This window comes from Bos mutus, chromosome 16, assembly GCF_027580195.1.
Source record: "Bos mutus isolate GX-2022 chromosome 16, NWIPB_WYAK_1.1, whole genome shotgun sequence".
In the NCBI taxonomy this organism is placed as follows: Eukaryota; Metazoa; Chordata; class Mammalia; order Artiodactyla; family Bovidae; genus Bos; species Bos mutus.
The window spans coordinates 884681-897519 of record NC_091632.1 but is presented as its reverse complement, the minus strand read 5'-3'; the positions used below and the strand labels follow the sequence as shown (position 1 = coordinate 897519).

Here is a 12839-nt window from a genome sequence, read left to right as displayed (position 1 = left end):
TTCGCGCGTGTGCCCGGGGCCCACGGGGGCGCGGGCCATGGCCGTGGTGACCTGGCCCTGGAGCCACCCGGGGCCTGGGGTGTTTTTAGCCGCCGTGGGGCTGGTGCTGGTGCCTCTAACACTGTCTCTTAGCTTCCAGAAACTAAGTGATTTACTCGTGATAAGCTCAATTCTGCTACCAGCATGAGGCCTCTTTTTAGAGATACTGCCTTTCCACGGTGATTTCACAGCCCCAGATTCCTACCTGCCTCACTCCCCCACCCCATCTCCCAGTCTCCTTCCACGGATTATTCCCTAGTCTCACCCCAAACGCGTTCACTGGGGAGTGGCAAATGGGAACTGGGATGGCAGTTCAGGCAGAATAAACGAGAAAAATCAATGGTTCCTTCCAACTACCCATTTTAAGTGTCCTGGCAAAAGAAGAGCTTACCAGAATCTTAGAGGTGTAGGCACTGTTGATGGAAATGCCATTGACAATAAGGTCCAGGACCCTGGGCACAAGGTCATCAGGGCTTGGGATCTGATGGTAACGAGTGTCTCCAATGTAAGCCTGCACCACAGACATGCGGTTCATGGTCAGCGTGCCCGTCTTGTCCGAGCAGATGGCTGTGGCGTTGCCCATGGTCTCACACGCGTCCAAGTGCCGCACCAGGTTGTTGTCCTTCATCATTTTCTACAAAGGAGAACAGAGGAGACTGCAGAGCGGCCAGCTGAGCTCTCCAAAACACAGGGCAGAGGCCATTTCCCAGCCAGCAACTCTCCACGTTTCATTTCCCGCTCCCATACAAAAATGCAAGATACGATTTTTGTAAACCCTCTTAAGATGCTACTGGGTTAGGTAAACGTTGATTTCAGCAGCTTGTGCCCCTGGAAGGCATCACCCAGAGTTTATGAAGACAAAGTGGCCGTCCTTTCAGCAGAGCTACTTGGCGCCCTTCCCTCTGGTCTGTGTTCTCAAAGAGCAGAGCCTCACCCCAGCCTCACCTTCACAGAGTAAGCCAGTGAGATGGTGACGGCCAGGGGCAGCCCCTCGGGCACAGCCACCACCAGCACCGTGACGCCGATGATGAAGAACTTGACAAAGTACTGGACGTAGATGGGGGTACACTCGGCCAGCCATGGTCTGCGCTGGATCACAAAGTTGTCGATCACGAAGTACAGAATCAGGATGAGAACTGTGATTGCAGACATGATCAGACCTGTCCAGGAAAGAAATCACGTGAACCCAGGCTTGAGGGCATTCCTAGGGCCCTAACTGAGACAGATCTCTATCTGGTCATACCCCAAGGCCCTAGCTGGTCTCTGGTACTTGTACATTACGGTGTGGGCGAAAGACATGGTTTTGCATTCTAAAGACATGGGTATCAGTTTCGGTGCTTACCAACTTGACTCGTGGCTTTGGACTGGTCTTGACCCCTCTCTGAGCCTATTTCCTCATTTATAAATAAGGGGGTTGGTACAGTTTTCCAAAAACAGCATTTTAAGATTCTATCTCAGAGCTACTATCTTCCCAGAAATCATAATGTAGTGACTACTGTTACCTCTTTCCTTAGCAGTTTATTGACTTTTTCTCTAGTAGACTGAGAATGTCAGGCAATTCATGTGTTCACAGTGGTGCCCTATGGTGTTAGCACAACACCTACATAACTAAGCCTTAGAAGTGTGCCTCCCAGCCTTCCTCCTGACGTGGCACAGACAGAAGATGACAACAACGGCAACTGTCCGGGCAGCGCTTACTATGAGCCAGGCAAGCACTTCCAGGTAGGAACTCATTAATCCTCACAACAACCCTGTGAGGTACGTTACTATTATCATCCTCTTTTATGAGGAGATGAAGGCACGGGGAGGTGTTAGTATGGCACACCAGAGGAGGACCAACCATCCTGGGTTGCCTGAGAGACTGAGCAGTTTCCTGGGCTGTGGGACTTTCAGAACTGAAACTGAGAAGGTCTCAAGCCAACTGCCACAGTTGCTCATCCTACACATCCTATAACAGAAGAATAAGCTCTGGGTCAGAAAACAACCGGCCTGGGGGCTCCAACTGCCGTTACGTATTGCCTGGCTACTCTGAGAGCTGGGGCATCAATACGTGGGCACCTGGGTCTACCTGTGGCACAATATCCGGGAAGAGTTCTGCTTTCTGATTCGTATCTTTGCTTTTCCCGAGAGCCCAATGATTCAGGGAAATCAGAGCAAGGCTAGAGGTGATTATATCAGTGAAGGCATGTTCAGGGTCAGGATGAGCATGGCATCAAGCGAGGGTGCAAACTTCAGGAAGGCCTTCACTCTCAGGGTAGTGCATTCCCTTGCTTCCTTCTGGTCCTTGGCCTCGCTTGATGTGGGAAGTTCACAGACACCACTGACAGCCCTCAGTGGCCTGTTCTCCCTAAAGAATAAGGTGGGGATTAGGAGCACAGCAGGAGGCCTGAGGCAGGAAGTGTTTAATGCTTCAAACCTGTGTGCCAGGCTCAATGATTTGATTTCATACTTCTTTTTCTTGTTCATCTATTGTCTCTTTGCAAGGGGTTTCATGGTGGTCAAAATTAGCTGGGTACTGGAGCTGAATGGCCAGGCCAGGCTGACGCTCTGTAAACTCTGTGATGTTCAAAATGTTCTCTGTTGGCACTGTCCAATAGGGAGCCACTGGCCACATGTGGTGACCGACCACTTGAAACAGGCTGATGTGACCGAGGAGCTGAATGCTCAAGTGGATCGCCGCAGGTCCCTGCTTCTCACTATGTGCTCAGCAGAGCAGCAGCGCGGGCCCCACCCGGGGGCTTGTTAGGAACGCAGGTCCCACCCAGACTGCTTGAGTCAGAATCTGCACCGTAACAAGGTCCCAGGTGAACGGTACACGGAGAGATGCATTGGGCTAGACTCTGTGGTGAACACAGAGGTGGAGTCAGGAAGTAAACAGGGGGAGGAGACTGTTTGGAGAGATACCCGCTGAGGGAGCAATCTTCCTTTCGCTGCCTCTTTCAGCTCTGTCCCTCCCCGCCCCCTCCCCACCACCCTCTCCAGAGTCAGGCATGGAGAAGCTGTTTCCTCTCACGATGCACAGGAGTACCTTTAGTGACCTCTGCTCTGCAAAGCACCTCTTTAATCATTGTCTTCCTTTGCCTTCCAGTCCTCATTTTGAACTGATTGTCCTGTGCCTGGCCATTCCTATGCTAGAGAATTGCTCCCAGCCAACAGCAGCCTTCTCTACCCTTCAGGAATTTTCAAGCCAATACTTGAGCAGGTGAGCAGTTATTAAAGTCTTCCTTCTTGCTAATGTTAATCTCCCATTTGTTTTGGGCCTTTATCTCTAAATAGGAAGACATGTCTCTCTGCTAAAGCCAAGGGTCCAACAGTCACAGGGAGGGACATGGATTCTTGAACTGCACCAGCCACTTGGAATTTTCGGCTCCTTCCTGCCAGGCCTGGTTGGTACAGAAAGGAGGCAGTCAAAGTGGCGAGGACCCAGAGGAAGACTGACGGACACACTGAGAAGTCCCCGCCTACTCACCAGCTTTCCCAATCTGGACAGCCAGGCGGGTCAGCTTGCCCTGCAGCACGGACTTCTCCTTTTTGGGCAGCTTGGCGGCCTTCTTCTCCTTTTCCTCACTGTCGATCCCCTCCTGGCTGTTGAGTGGCTGGATTTCCAAGGCCACTCCATCTTGGGTCTTTGCTAGGGTGCACACACGAAGAGGACAGGTCAGCAGGCAAGGCAGCAGCCCGAGTAGTAGGCAAGGGGAAGCTAACACACCGTTCTGTCTGCTTCTGGAACACAGCTTGGACCTCTGGCATCAGATCTGACCTCGGGGAGCTTGGCCTTCTCTTAGGGCCTTGGGAACGGTATCTTAACAACTGCAGGTGAAATGGATGGCTCTCCTCTCCAGTGGCAGCTTCCTGGCACTGTCTCAGAGCCCCGAGCCAGGTTTGTTCCAGCAAGAGGATTTGTCCTGCCAGTCAGTGCTATTACCAACAGCCATCCTTCCTAGAATTCAGTGCTTAAATCAGTGAATCTTTACTGCAGAAAGGGGCTGAAGGGGAAGGTTGATAAATGTTCCTACAGCATAAGGGTCTTGTTGTTTAGTTGCTAAGTCGTGTCCAACTCTTTTGTGACCCCATGGACTGTAGCCCACCAGGATCCTCTGTCCATGGGATTTCCCAGGCAACAATGCTGGAGTGGGTTGCCAGTTCCCTTTCCAGGAGATCTTCCCGACCCAGGGATCAAACCCACATCTCCCGCATTGGCAGGCAGTTTCTTTACCACTGAGCCACATGGGAAACACATTAGGGTCTTAGTTGGCTCTTTAAAAGGTTCCCCTCTCTCTCTACGTAGATATAGACTTTCATAGAAGAAACACAGACCCCAGACACAGGGTATTTTCCAGTTCTCGCTTATGTTAGTTGAGCAATAGGGGAAGGAAATCTCCTTTCTCCCCTGTCTGATGAAGGTAGGGAGGTACAAAGTACCTTTCCCTAAGGGAAGAAGTTGGTATGAGGGACTCTCTGGAACAAGAGAAAGCAGGTATAAAGACAGACATAGAAATCCATTTTGCTTTCAAAAGAAGAGTTAAAGAGATCTGAAATTTAAGAATTACTTTTGTTGAGCCCTAGTTTTCCAATGTGATGTCTTTATGAAAGGAAAAAGGCTCCAGGAGCTGTCTCAAGAGAGCAGTTCCTGCTGGCCCCCAGCACCCCTCCAGCTTCACCCTGAAGAGCTCTGCTCCTTTGCTTAGGTGCCCTTCCTGAGAGATCGTCTCTGCTGTCAGACTCACAAATAAGACAGAAACAGGATGTAAACACAGCCACCAAAAAAGAAACACACATCAAATTAGGAAGAAGAAAACAGACTGTGGAGAGAACAAAGAAGTGGGGAAAGAGGTTACAGAGAAAGGGCTCTCTGCACCCCAGAGAAGACTAGCTGAGAAGGGATCTAGATGGGAAGACAGCACCAAAAGAGGAAGAAGAGGGTGCAGGGACTGCCCATCCTAACCCCTTCCCCCATAAGGACCCTGCAGACTTCCAACCCAGAGACTAACGATCCTTGCTCTTTAACTCTGGCCAAGGGCAATGAAGCAAGGTCAGCACCCTGGGAAGAGCAGATCACCACACAGGCTTCCCGAGAGAAATCTTGACAGAAGGCCCCTTGAGCTAACAGCAGAGGGTGCTGCGTCCCACCTTAGATTGGGTTTGGCAGCTTGGGACCACCCCCAGATCTCTGCACCGTCCTCAGGATGAGGCATCTGGGCCACAGGAGCAGATAACAGATTTATGGAGAGGAAGAGAGGGAAGGCAGATGGCCTGGAAAGGTCTGGTTTGAGTGTGGGCAGGTAGAGATGGTAAATGAGTGAGTGGAAAGGTTACCTTTGTTGCGATTTTCAGGGACTCCTTGTTTTTTACCTGTTTGAACAAGAAAGAAAAAAATGGGGTGGGGACCCAAAATGACTATTCAGAGATCAGATATCCAATTTGCCGGTCCTGTTCAGAGCCTAAAAGGGCGACATCAAAGGGTCTGAGTTGCAGCGAAGGGGATGTAAAGGAAGCTCACACCTCTATTTATCCCCATTTTTATTAGAGGCGCTCACAAATCCCTGGGGTATGGACCAGGCCACTCATGCAGGGGAGTGCACACCCCCTTCTGAGCTGCTTTCTCCTGGAGCACAGTTGCTGTTAGGAGGTGCTTCTGGCTTGAGTCAAACCACTTGGAGAAATGGGGTGGGGGTTAGGGAGTGAGAGGTCTGAACTGTTTCCACCTGGTGGCAAAGGCCGCGCAAGGTGCCTCCATGTCAGCTCACCAGCACCAGGCAAGCCTCCTTACTCACTCTGAAGGCAGCTGCAGAAACAGGCTGGTTCCTAACTGAATGAGCTTTGTTGCCTTCTCATTAACTGCCCCTCCCCAAACAGCCCAAGATGCACCTCCAGCCAAATAGTACAAATCCTTCTCTCCTCCAAGAGAAGGAACGCTTAGGGAAAGGTGCAGACTTGGTTTGTTATCTTTCTGCCTTCTGTTTTCCTTCTTTCAGGAACAGTTCAGTTCAGTCGCTCAGTCATGTCTAACTCTTTGCAACCCCATGAACCGCAGCATGCCAGGCCTCCCTGTCTATCACCAACTCCCAGAGTCCATCCTAACCCATGTCCATTGAGTCGGTGATACCATGCAACCATCTGTCGTCCCCTTCTCCTCCCGCCCTCAATCTTTCCCAGCATCAGGGTCTTTACAAATGAGTCAGCTCTTTGCATCAGGTGGCCAAAGTATTGGAGTTTCAGCTTCAACATCATAGGATGGACTGGTTGGATCTCCTTGCAGTCCAAGGAACTCCCAAGAGTCTTCTCCAAAACAACAGTTCAAAAGCATCAATTCTTCGGTGCTCAGCTTTCTTTATAGTCCAACTCTCACATCCATACACGACCACTGGAAAAATCATAGCCTTGACCAGACGGACCTTTGTTGGCAAAGTGATGTCTCTGCTTTTTAATATGCTGTCTAGGTTGGTCATAACTCCTTCTAAGGAGTAAGCGTCTTTTAATTTCATGGCTGCAGTCACCATCTGCAGTGATTTTGGAGCCCCCCAAAATAAAGTCTGACACTGTTTCCACTGTTTCCCCATCTATTTCCCATGAAGTGATGGGACCAGATGCCATGATCTTCGTTTTCTGAATGTTGAGCTTTAAGCCAACTTTTTCACTCTCCTCTTTCACTTTCATCAAGAGGCCCTTTAGTTCTTCTTCACTTTCTGCCATAAGGGTGGTATCATCTGCATATCTGAGGTTATTGATATTTCTCCCGGCAATCTTGATTCTAGCTTGTGCTTCCTCCAGCCCAGCATTTCTCATGATGTACTCTGCATATAAGTTAAATAAGCAGGGTGACAATATACAGCCTTGATGTACTCCTTTTCCTATTCAGAACCAGTCTGTTGTTCCATGTCCAGTTCTAACTGTTGCTTCCTGACCTGCATACAAATTTCTCAAGAGGCAGGTCAGGTGGTCTGGTATTCCCATCTCTTTCAGAATTTTGCACAGTTTATTGTGATCCACACAGTCAAAGGCTTTGGCATAGTCAATAAAGCAGAAATAGATGTTTTTCTGGAACTCTCTTACTTTTTCCATGATCCAGCGGATGCTGGCAATTTGATTTCTGGTTCCTCTGCCTTTTCTAAAACCAGCTTGAACATCTGGCAGTTCACAGTTCACGTATTGCTGACACCTAGCTTGGAGAATTTTGAACATTACTTTACTAGCGTGTGAGATGAGTGCAATTGTGTGGTAGTTTGAGCATTCTCTGGCATTGCCTTTCTTTGGGATTGGAATGAAAACTGACCTTTTCCAGTCCTGTGGCCACTGCTGAGTTTTCCAAATTCGCTGGCATATTAAGTGCAGCACTTTCACAGCATCATCTTTTAGGGTTTGAAATAGTGCAACTGGAATTCCATCACCTCCACTAGCTTTGTTCATAGTGATGCTTCTTAAGGCCCACTTGACTTCACATCCCAGGATGTCTGGTTCAAGGTGAGTGATCACACCATCGTGAAGATCTTTTTTGTACAGTTCTTCTGTGTATTCTTGCCATCTCTTCCTAATATCTTCTGCTTCTGTTAGGTCCATACCATTTCTGTCCTTTATTGTGCTCATCTTTGCATTTGGTATCTCTAATTTTCTTGAAGAGCTCTCTAGTCTTTCCCATTCTATTGTTTTCCTCTATTTCTTTGCATTGATCGCTGAGGAAGGCTTTCTTATCTCTCCTTGCTATTCTTTGGAACACTGCATTCAAATGGGCATATCTTTCCTTTTCTCCTTTGCTTTTCCCTTCTCTCTTTTCTCGCTTTCAGGAACAAGTGAATGGCAAAGACGCCTTGATGGTTTGTATAGCCCCCCGTGTCTGAAGAAGAAAGTGGTGAAGGCTGGAGCCAGAGCACACTGCTCGCCCGTTTGCGTGGGCCTTCCACCTCATTCTCTTACAGTCGACCAGTAAATGCAGGAACCAGTGCAACCTGACCGCAGAGCAGAGCCGGATCCGGTTCTCATTAGAGCACCGTGGGGAGTCAGGGATGAAACCGTTAGCTAAACAAGGGGTTTGGAGATCTGTCCTCATCATCCTGCAGAGTCTGCCAACCAGGTGTTCCACTCCAGACCCGCTCCCTCTCCTAGTCTGTCCGTGGGGCTGGGAGGGGAGAGGCTCTTCTGAAAGCCCCTTACCTTTCTTCTTCTTCTCTTCCTCTTCCCCCTCACTGGCTCCCAAGAGGGTAAAAATGATTCCAGTCTGAGAGTTGATACCCACAGCCGTCACTACCATTCGTCCAGAACCTTCCATTACATGGGTCCCTATATGAGAAAGAAGATGGGAGAAGAGTTTTTTTTTTTTTTTTTTTAATACCTGGCCATTCTTTGGTGTGAAACATAAACTTGGAAAAAAGCAATCCCTCTACCTTCCTCTCCCATGCATGGTGTTATACTTGGCAGAGAGTAGGAAAAGATCAAGAGCAAGCAATGTGGGGGTAAGGAGAACAATGTGTGTAACGGCTTTGGGGTAAGGCTCCTTTCCCACCACCCATTCCAGCCAGCAGAGCCCTTCGCAGGCTCCTGTAGCATCTGCTCCATGGACAACCTCTGTTAGGTTGCTTAATATCCTTGTATTCAACCCACTGACACGCTACAGCCCCCGCTGAGCCTTGGGGCAGGAGACGGGGCACGATCGGAAGACAGGGCAAGGTCTGGACATGGTCTCTGTGGCCGAGTGTCTGCGGGGAGGGGGGCTGGGCGCTGGTGCAGTCGGGGCCTCACCTGAGAGCAGCATGGGGTCCCTCTCCAAGGACTTCTTGACATGGTCCGATTCCCCAGTCAGAGAACTCTCATCAATCTTGAGATCGTTGCCCTGGATCAGGATCCCATCTGCAGGCAGCAGGTCACCTAGGACATGGAGGTGAAGGGCCGACAGGGAGAGGGCAGGTGAGGACCATCCAGCCTCATCTCAGGGCTGCTCCCAGGGCCCTGCCTGTAGGCAACGGCCCGGGAGAGCCTGGAGAACCTCTGAAAGACAACTTCACATCTGACAACCTGCGATAAAACTCTGCTCTGGGTATTATAAATTCAAACAGTTACTGATCCCCAAACACCTTCCCATGGCCTGAATATTACATACTTGAAATCTAAGACACACAGGGTACAGTCTGACAGTCTTTGGCAGTTTCAGTTACTGCTTTCTTTGAATTTCTTTTCCATAACCTCCTTAAACTCTAACCTAGAAGCTAACACAATTTGGGTCTTATCTTTTTGGGTCCTCAGCAATTCCTAGCCCCCTTATGCCAAAGGACCTAGCCCTCCGATAGGGAGGGTGGCACAGGTGTAAAAAACAGAGCTAAAAGAGAAAAGAACCACAGAGCTCTCACCATATTTGATTTGGGCAATGTCGCCCACCACAATCTCAGCCACAGGGAGCTGAATGATGTGGCCATTCCGGATAACGGAGAATTTCTGCTCCTTTTCGATGCGGTTCTGCAGCCCCCGGAATTGCTTCTCCTTGCTCCAGTCATTGAAGGCGGTCACGAGCACGACGATGATCACCGAGAATAAGATGGCTGCACCCTCAATCCAGCCAGCTTCCGCCTCCCCTTCGTCCTCTGGGCTAGTGACGGCTAGACCACACTCTAGCCCAGGGAAAGGAGAGAAAAGGGTCACCGAGGGGCCCTTGCGGACATTAACAATGGGGGTTGTGCTTCCATAACTCCCCAGAACAGAAAGCCAGGGGAAGAGAAGAACAGAAAACTCGGGTAAAATAGCTATCCTGAAGATAGCAGAGGACGGCAGGATTGGGCATCGTCTCGTCACCAATATATAACTACTTATGTTTACCCAAAAAAGGCATATGACTAAACAGCATGAAACAGGTCAATGAAAACTACAGGCAAGACACATAGAGAGGCCTTATGACCCCAGCATGGCAGTTCCCACTGCTATTTCCCGTGATGCCCAGCGTGGGGGACGGGGGAACTTTGAGGTGCATGGTCTTGTTGGTTTAGAGAGGGCAGAGGATTCATAACATTCTGAATAAGGATTTACTAGGAAAGGGGGGGAAGACCTTGGAATCAGGATGAGTTGGAAGAATAGCCTACTAGTTACTTTTTAGTTTCCTTTGGAGAACCCACTCAGATAACGGGGTGGGGGGCAGGCACATGCACAACACTTAAGCTATTAGGTTGGTGCAAAAGTCATTGCAGCTTTTGCATTATTGAAGTTTGCCATTTGCTACTGGAATACATTCTTAATAAATGTGGTTATGTTGTACATCATTTTAATGTGCATTATTTGCTTTACGTTTTTTTTTTTTTTGTTAATGACATTTCTTGCTGTTTATTTTATACTGACTATGGAAATGATGTTAGATAAGAAGGAAATTTGAATGCTTTTCTCATTTGAGTTCAAAATGGGTTGTAAAGCAGTGGAGACAACTTGCAACATCAGTAATGTCTGGTACAGGAACTGCTGACGAGCGTGCAGGGCAGTGGCGGTCCAAGAGGGGATGAGAGCCTTGAGGATGAGGAAGGTAGCAGCCGGCCGCCAGAAGCTGACAACGGCCAACTGAGAGCCGCCACTGAAGCCGATCCTCTTACAACTAAACAAGAAGTTGCTGAAGAACTTAATGTTGACCATTCCACGGTTGTTTGGCACGTGAAGCAAATTGGAAAGGTGAAAAAGCTCGGTAAGTGGGAGCCTCGTGAGCTGACTGAAAATCAAAAAAATCGTCATTCTGAAGTGTCATCTTCTCTCATTCTACAAAACAACAACGAACCATTTCTCGATTGGATTGGGATGTGCGACAAAAAGTGGATTTTACACGACAACTGGAGATGACCAGCTCAGTGAGTGGACTGAGAAGAAGTTCCAAAGCACTTCCCAAAGCCAAACTTGCACCAAAAAAAGTCATGGTCACTGTCTGATGGTCTGCTGCCGGTCTGATCCACTAAACTTTTCTGAATCTGGGAGAAACCATTACATCTGAGAAGTATGCTCAGCAAATCAACGCGATGCACTGGAAAGTCCAACGCCTGCGGCTGGCACCGGCCAACAGAAAGGGCCCAATTCTTCTCCACAATCAACACTTCAAAAGCTGAACGATTTGGCCTACAGAGTTTTGCCTCATCCACCATGTTCAAAGTTCAAAGCTCAGTCATGTCTGACTCTTTGTGACCCCAAGGACTGTAGCTCACCAGGCTCTTCTGTCCATGGGATTCTCCAGGCAAGAATACTGGAGTGGGTTGCCATTTCCTTCTCCAGGGCATCTTCCCGACCCAGGGATCGAACCCGGGTCTCCCGCATTGCAGGAAGACTCTTTACCATCTGAGCCACCAGGGAAGCCCATATTCACCTGACCTCTCACCAACTGACTACTTTTTCAAGCATCTTGACAACATTTTGCAGGGAACATGCTTCCACAATCCTAAGGATGCAGAAAAATGCTTCCCAAGAGTTTGTCGCATCCTGAAACACAGATTTTTACACTACAGGAATAAATGAACGTTTCTCATTGGCAAAAATGTGTTTATTGTAATGGTTCCTATTAAAACTAGTTATGTTTTAAAATTCATGCTCTGAAACTGCAATTATATTTGCACCAACCTAATAAAATTTGTCAACACACACTACGTGCTTTTCAGTGACAGTGGAAAGAGCCCAGACAGGAGTCACGCTTGTTTGTTCAAGGTACTCACGTTCGTTTTCTCCCCCCGGGGGGCGGTAGAAGGACAGGACCAGGGAGATGATGGCCGCGATCTCCAGGATGATGAGCGTGACGTCCTGGAGGGCTTCCCACACTAACTCTAAGAAGGTCTTGGGCTTTTTGGGGGGAATCAAGTTCTGTCCAAACACTTGTTTACGTTTCTCCAGATCTGCAGGGTTTCCAGATAGGCCTGAAAAAGAGACAGGAGCGGAGTGAACGAGCAAGAAAAAAGAGGAAGAGCTGAATGACGGAGGAAGGCAGTCAAAAGAGCCCTTTAAAAAGGATCCCTTGCTTCCCAATCTGCCCAAATATGAGATCCAATTAGGGTGACCAACCAGCCTCATTTTCCCCAGACTCAGCAGGTGTGAAATGGGGGCAAACGAAGACAAGCTGGTCACAGGGGCTGCTCACTCCTCTTGGTCTCCAGGGTAAGCTAACCCAGACCTACAGTTTCATCTCTTCCTCACTGAGTTTGCACCAGGCTTCAGCTCTAAGAGTACATTAAAATGTTTCCTGAGACACAGAATTTTCCTCTTATATTAACATGTAAATGCTGGCCATGATTTAAAAGAAGAGGTGGCTTCTACCTACTGGCTCACACAAAAAGGCCATAAAGAATAAGCTATTTGCTCAAGGTCATGCTGGGAGGCTAGGAGACAGAGCCCAACCAATTGTCCTGACTCCAAGTTCCAGAGGTTTCAGGACATCAACAGAATACAGACTTCATGAGACTCCAGCTTCAAACATCCCCTTTAGGCATACAGAGCCGTCCCATTCCATCACACACAGACACACACATCTTTAAGAGGTACTACTGTTCTACTAAGAACTACGTACTTGGAGATGTACTAAGTGCTACGAGTACTGCTTAGACAAAGCACTGGGAGAAGCACTGTCGTTCAGAGTGAAAAAAGAGAGAACAGTGGAGGTGAAAGCCGGAAAGTCAGACAGCGCTCAGTCCGCGGTCAGCAGCACGCCCTCCACTAACACACGTGTGCTGACATACCCGTGTGAGTGTGCACACAGAGTCCAGGCACGGCCCCAGAGGGAATAAGAGGCAGAGTTATTCCCAGAGTCCTAGGCTCTTCTCATGCGCCCAGGAGGGGTTACACTTTAAGGAAAGAGGAGAATGCAT

The 12839-nt window shown here is 48.8% G+C and overlaps 1 protein-coding gene across 5 annotated transcripts in view; it reads right to left on the bottom strand.

Annotated features, from left to right (window-relative positions):
- The window catches only part of ATP2B4 (ATPase plasma membrane Ca2+ transporting 4), a 100089-nt gene that overhangs the window by 27876 nt on the left and 59374 nt on the right, over positions 1-12839 (bottom strand). For 3 of the 5 annotated variants that reach the window (XM_005891886.3, XM_005891888.3, XM_005891887.3), the window contains exons 3-10: positions 11697-11894; positions 9378-9635; positions 8773-8898; positions 8188-8313; positions 5356-5391; positions 3509-3670; positions 985-1199; positions 431-673 (exon numbers count right to left, since the gene is read on the bottom strand). In XM_005891886.3, the coding sequence (XP_005891948.2) occupies positions 431-673; positions 985-1199; positions 3509-3670; positions 5356-5391; positions 8188-8313; positions 8773-8898; positions 9378-9635; positions 11697-11894 (1364 nt within the window). The remainder of the gene's footprint in view (positions 1-430; positions 674-984; positions 1200-3508; positions 3671-5355; positions 5392-8187; positions 8314-8772; positions 8899-9377; positions 9636-11696; positions 11895-12839) is intronic. The other 2 variants (XM_005891889.3, XM_014477037.2) reach the window with 1 other exon arrangement.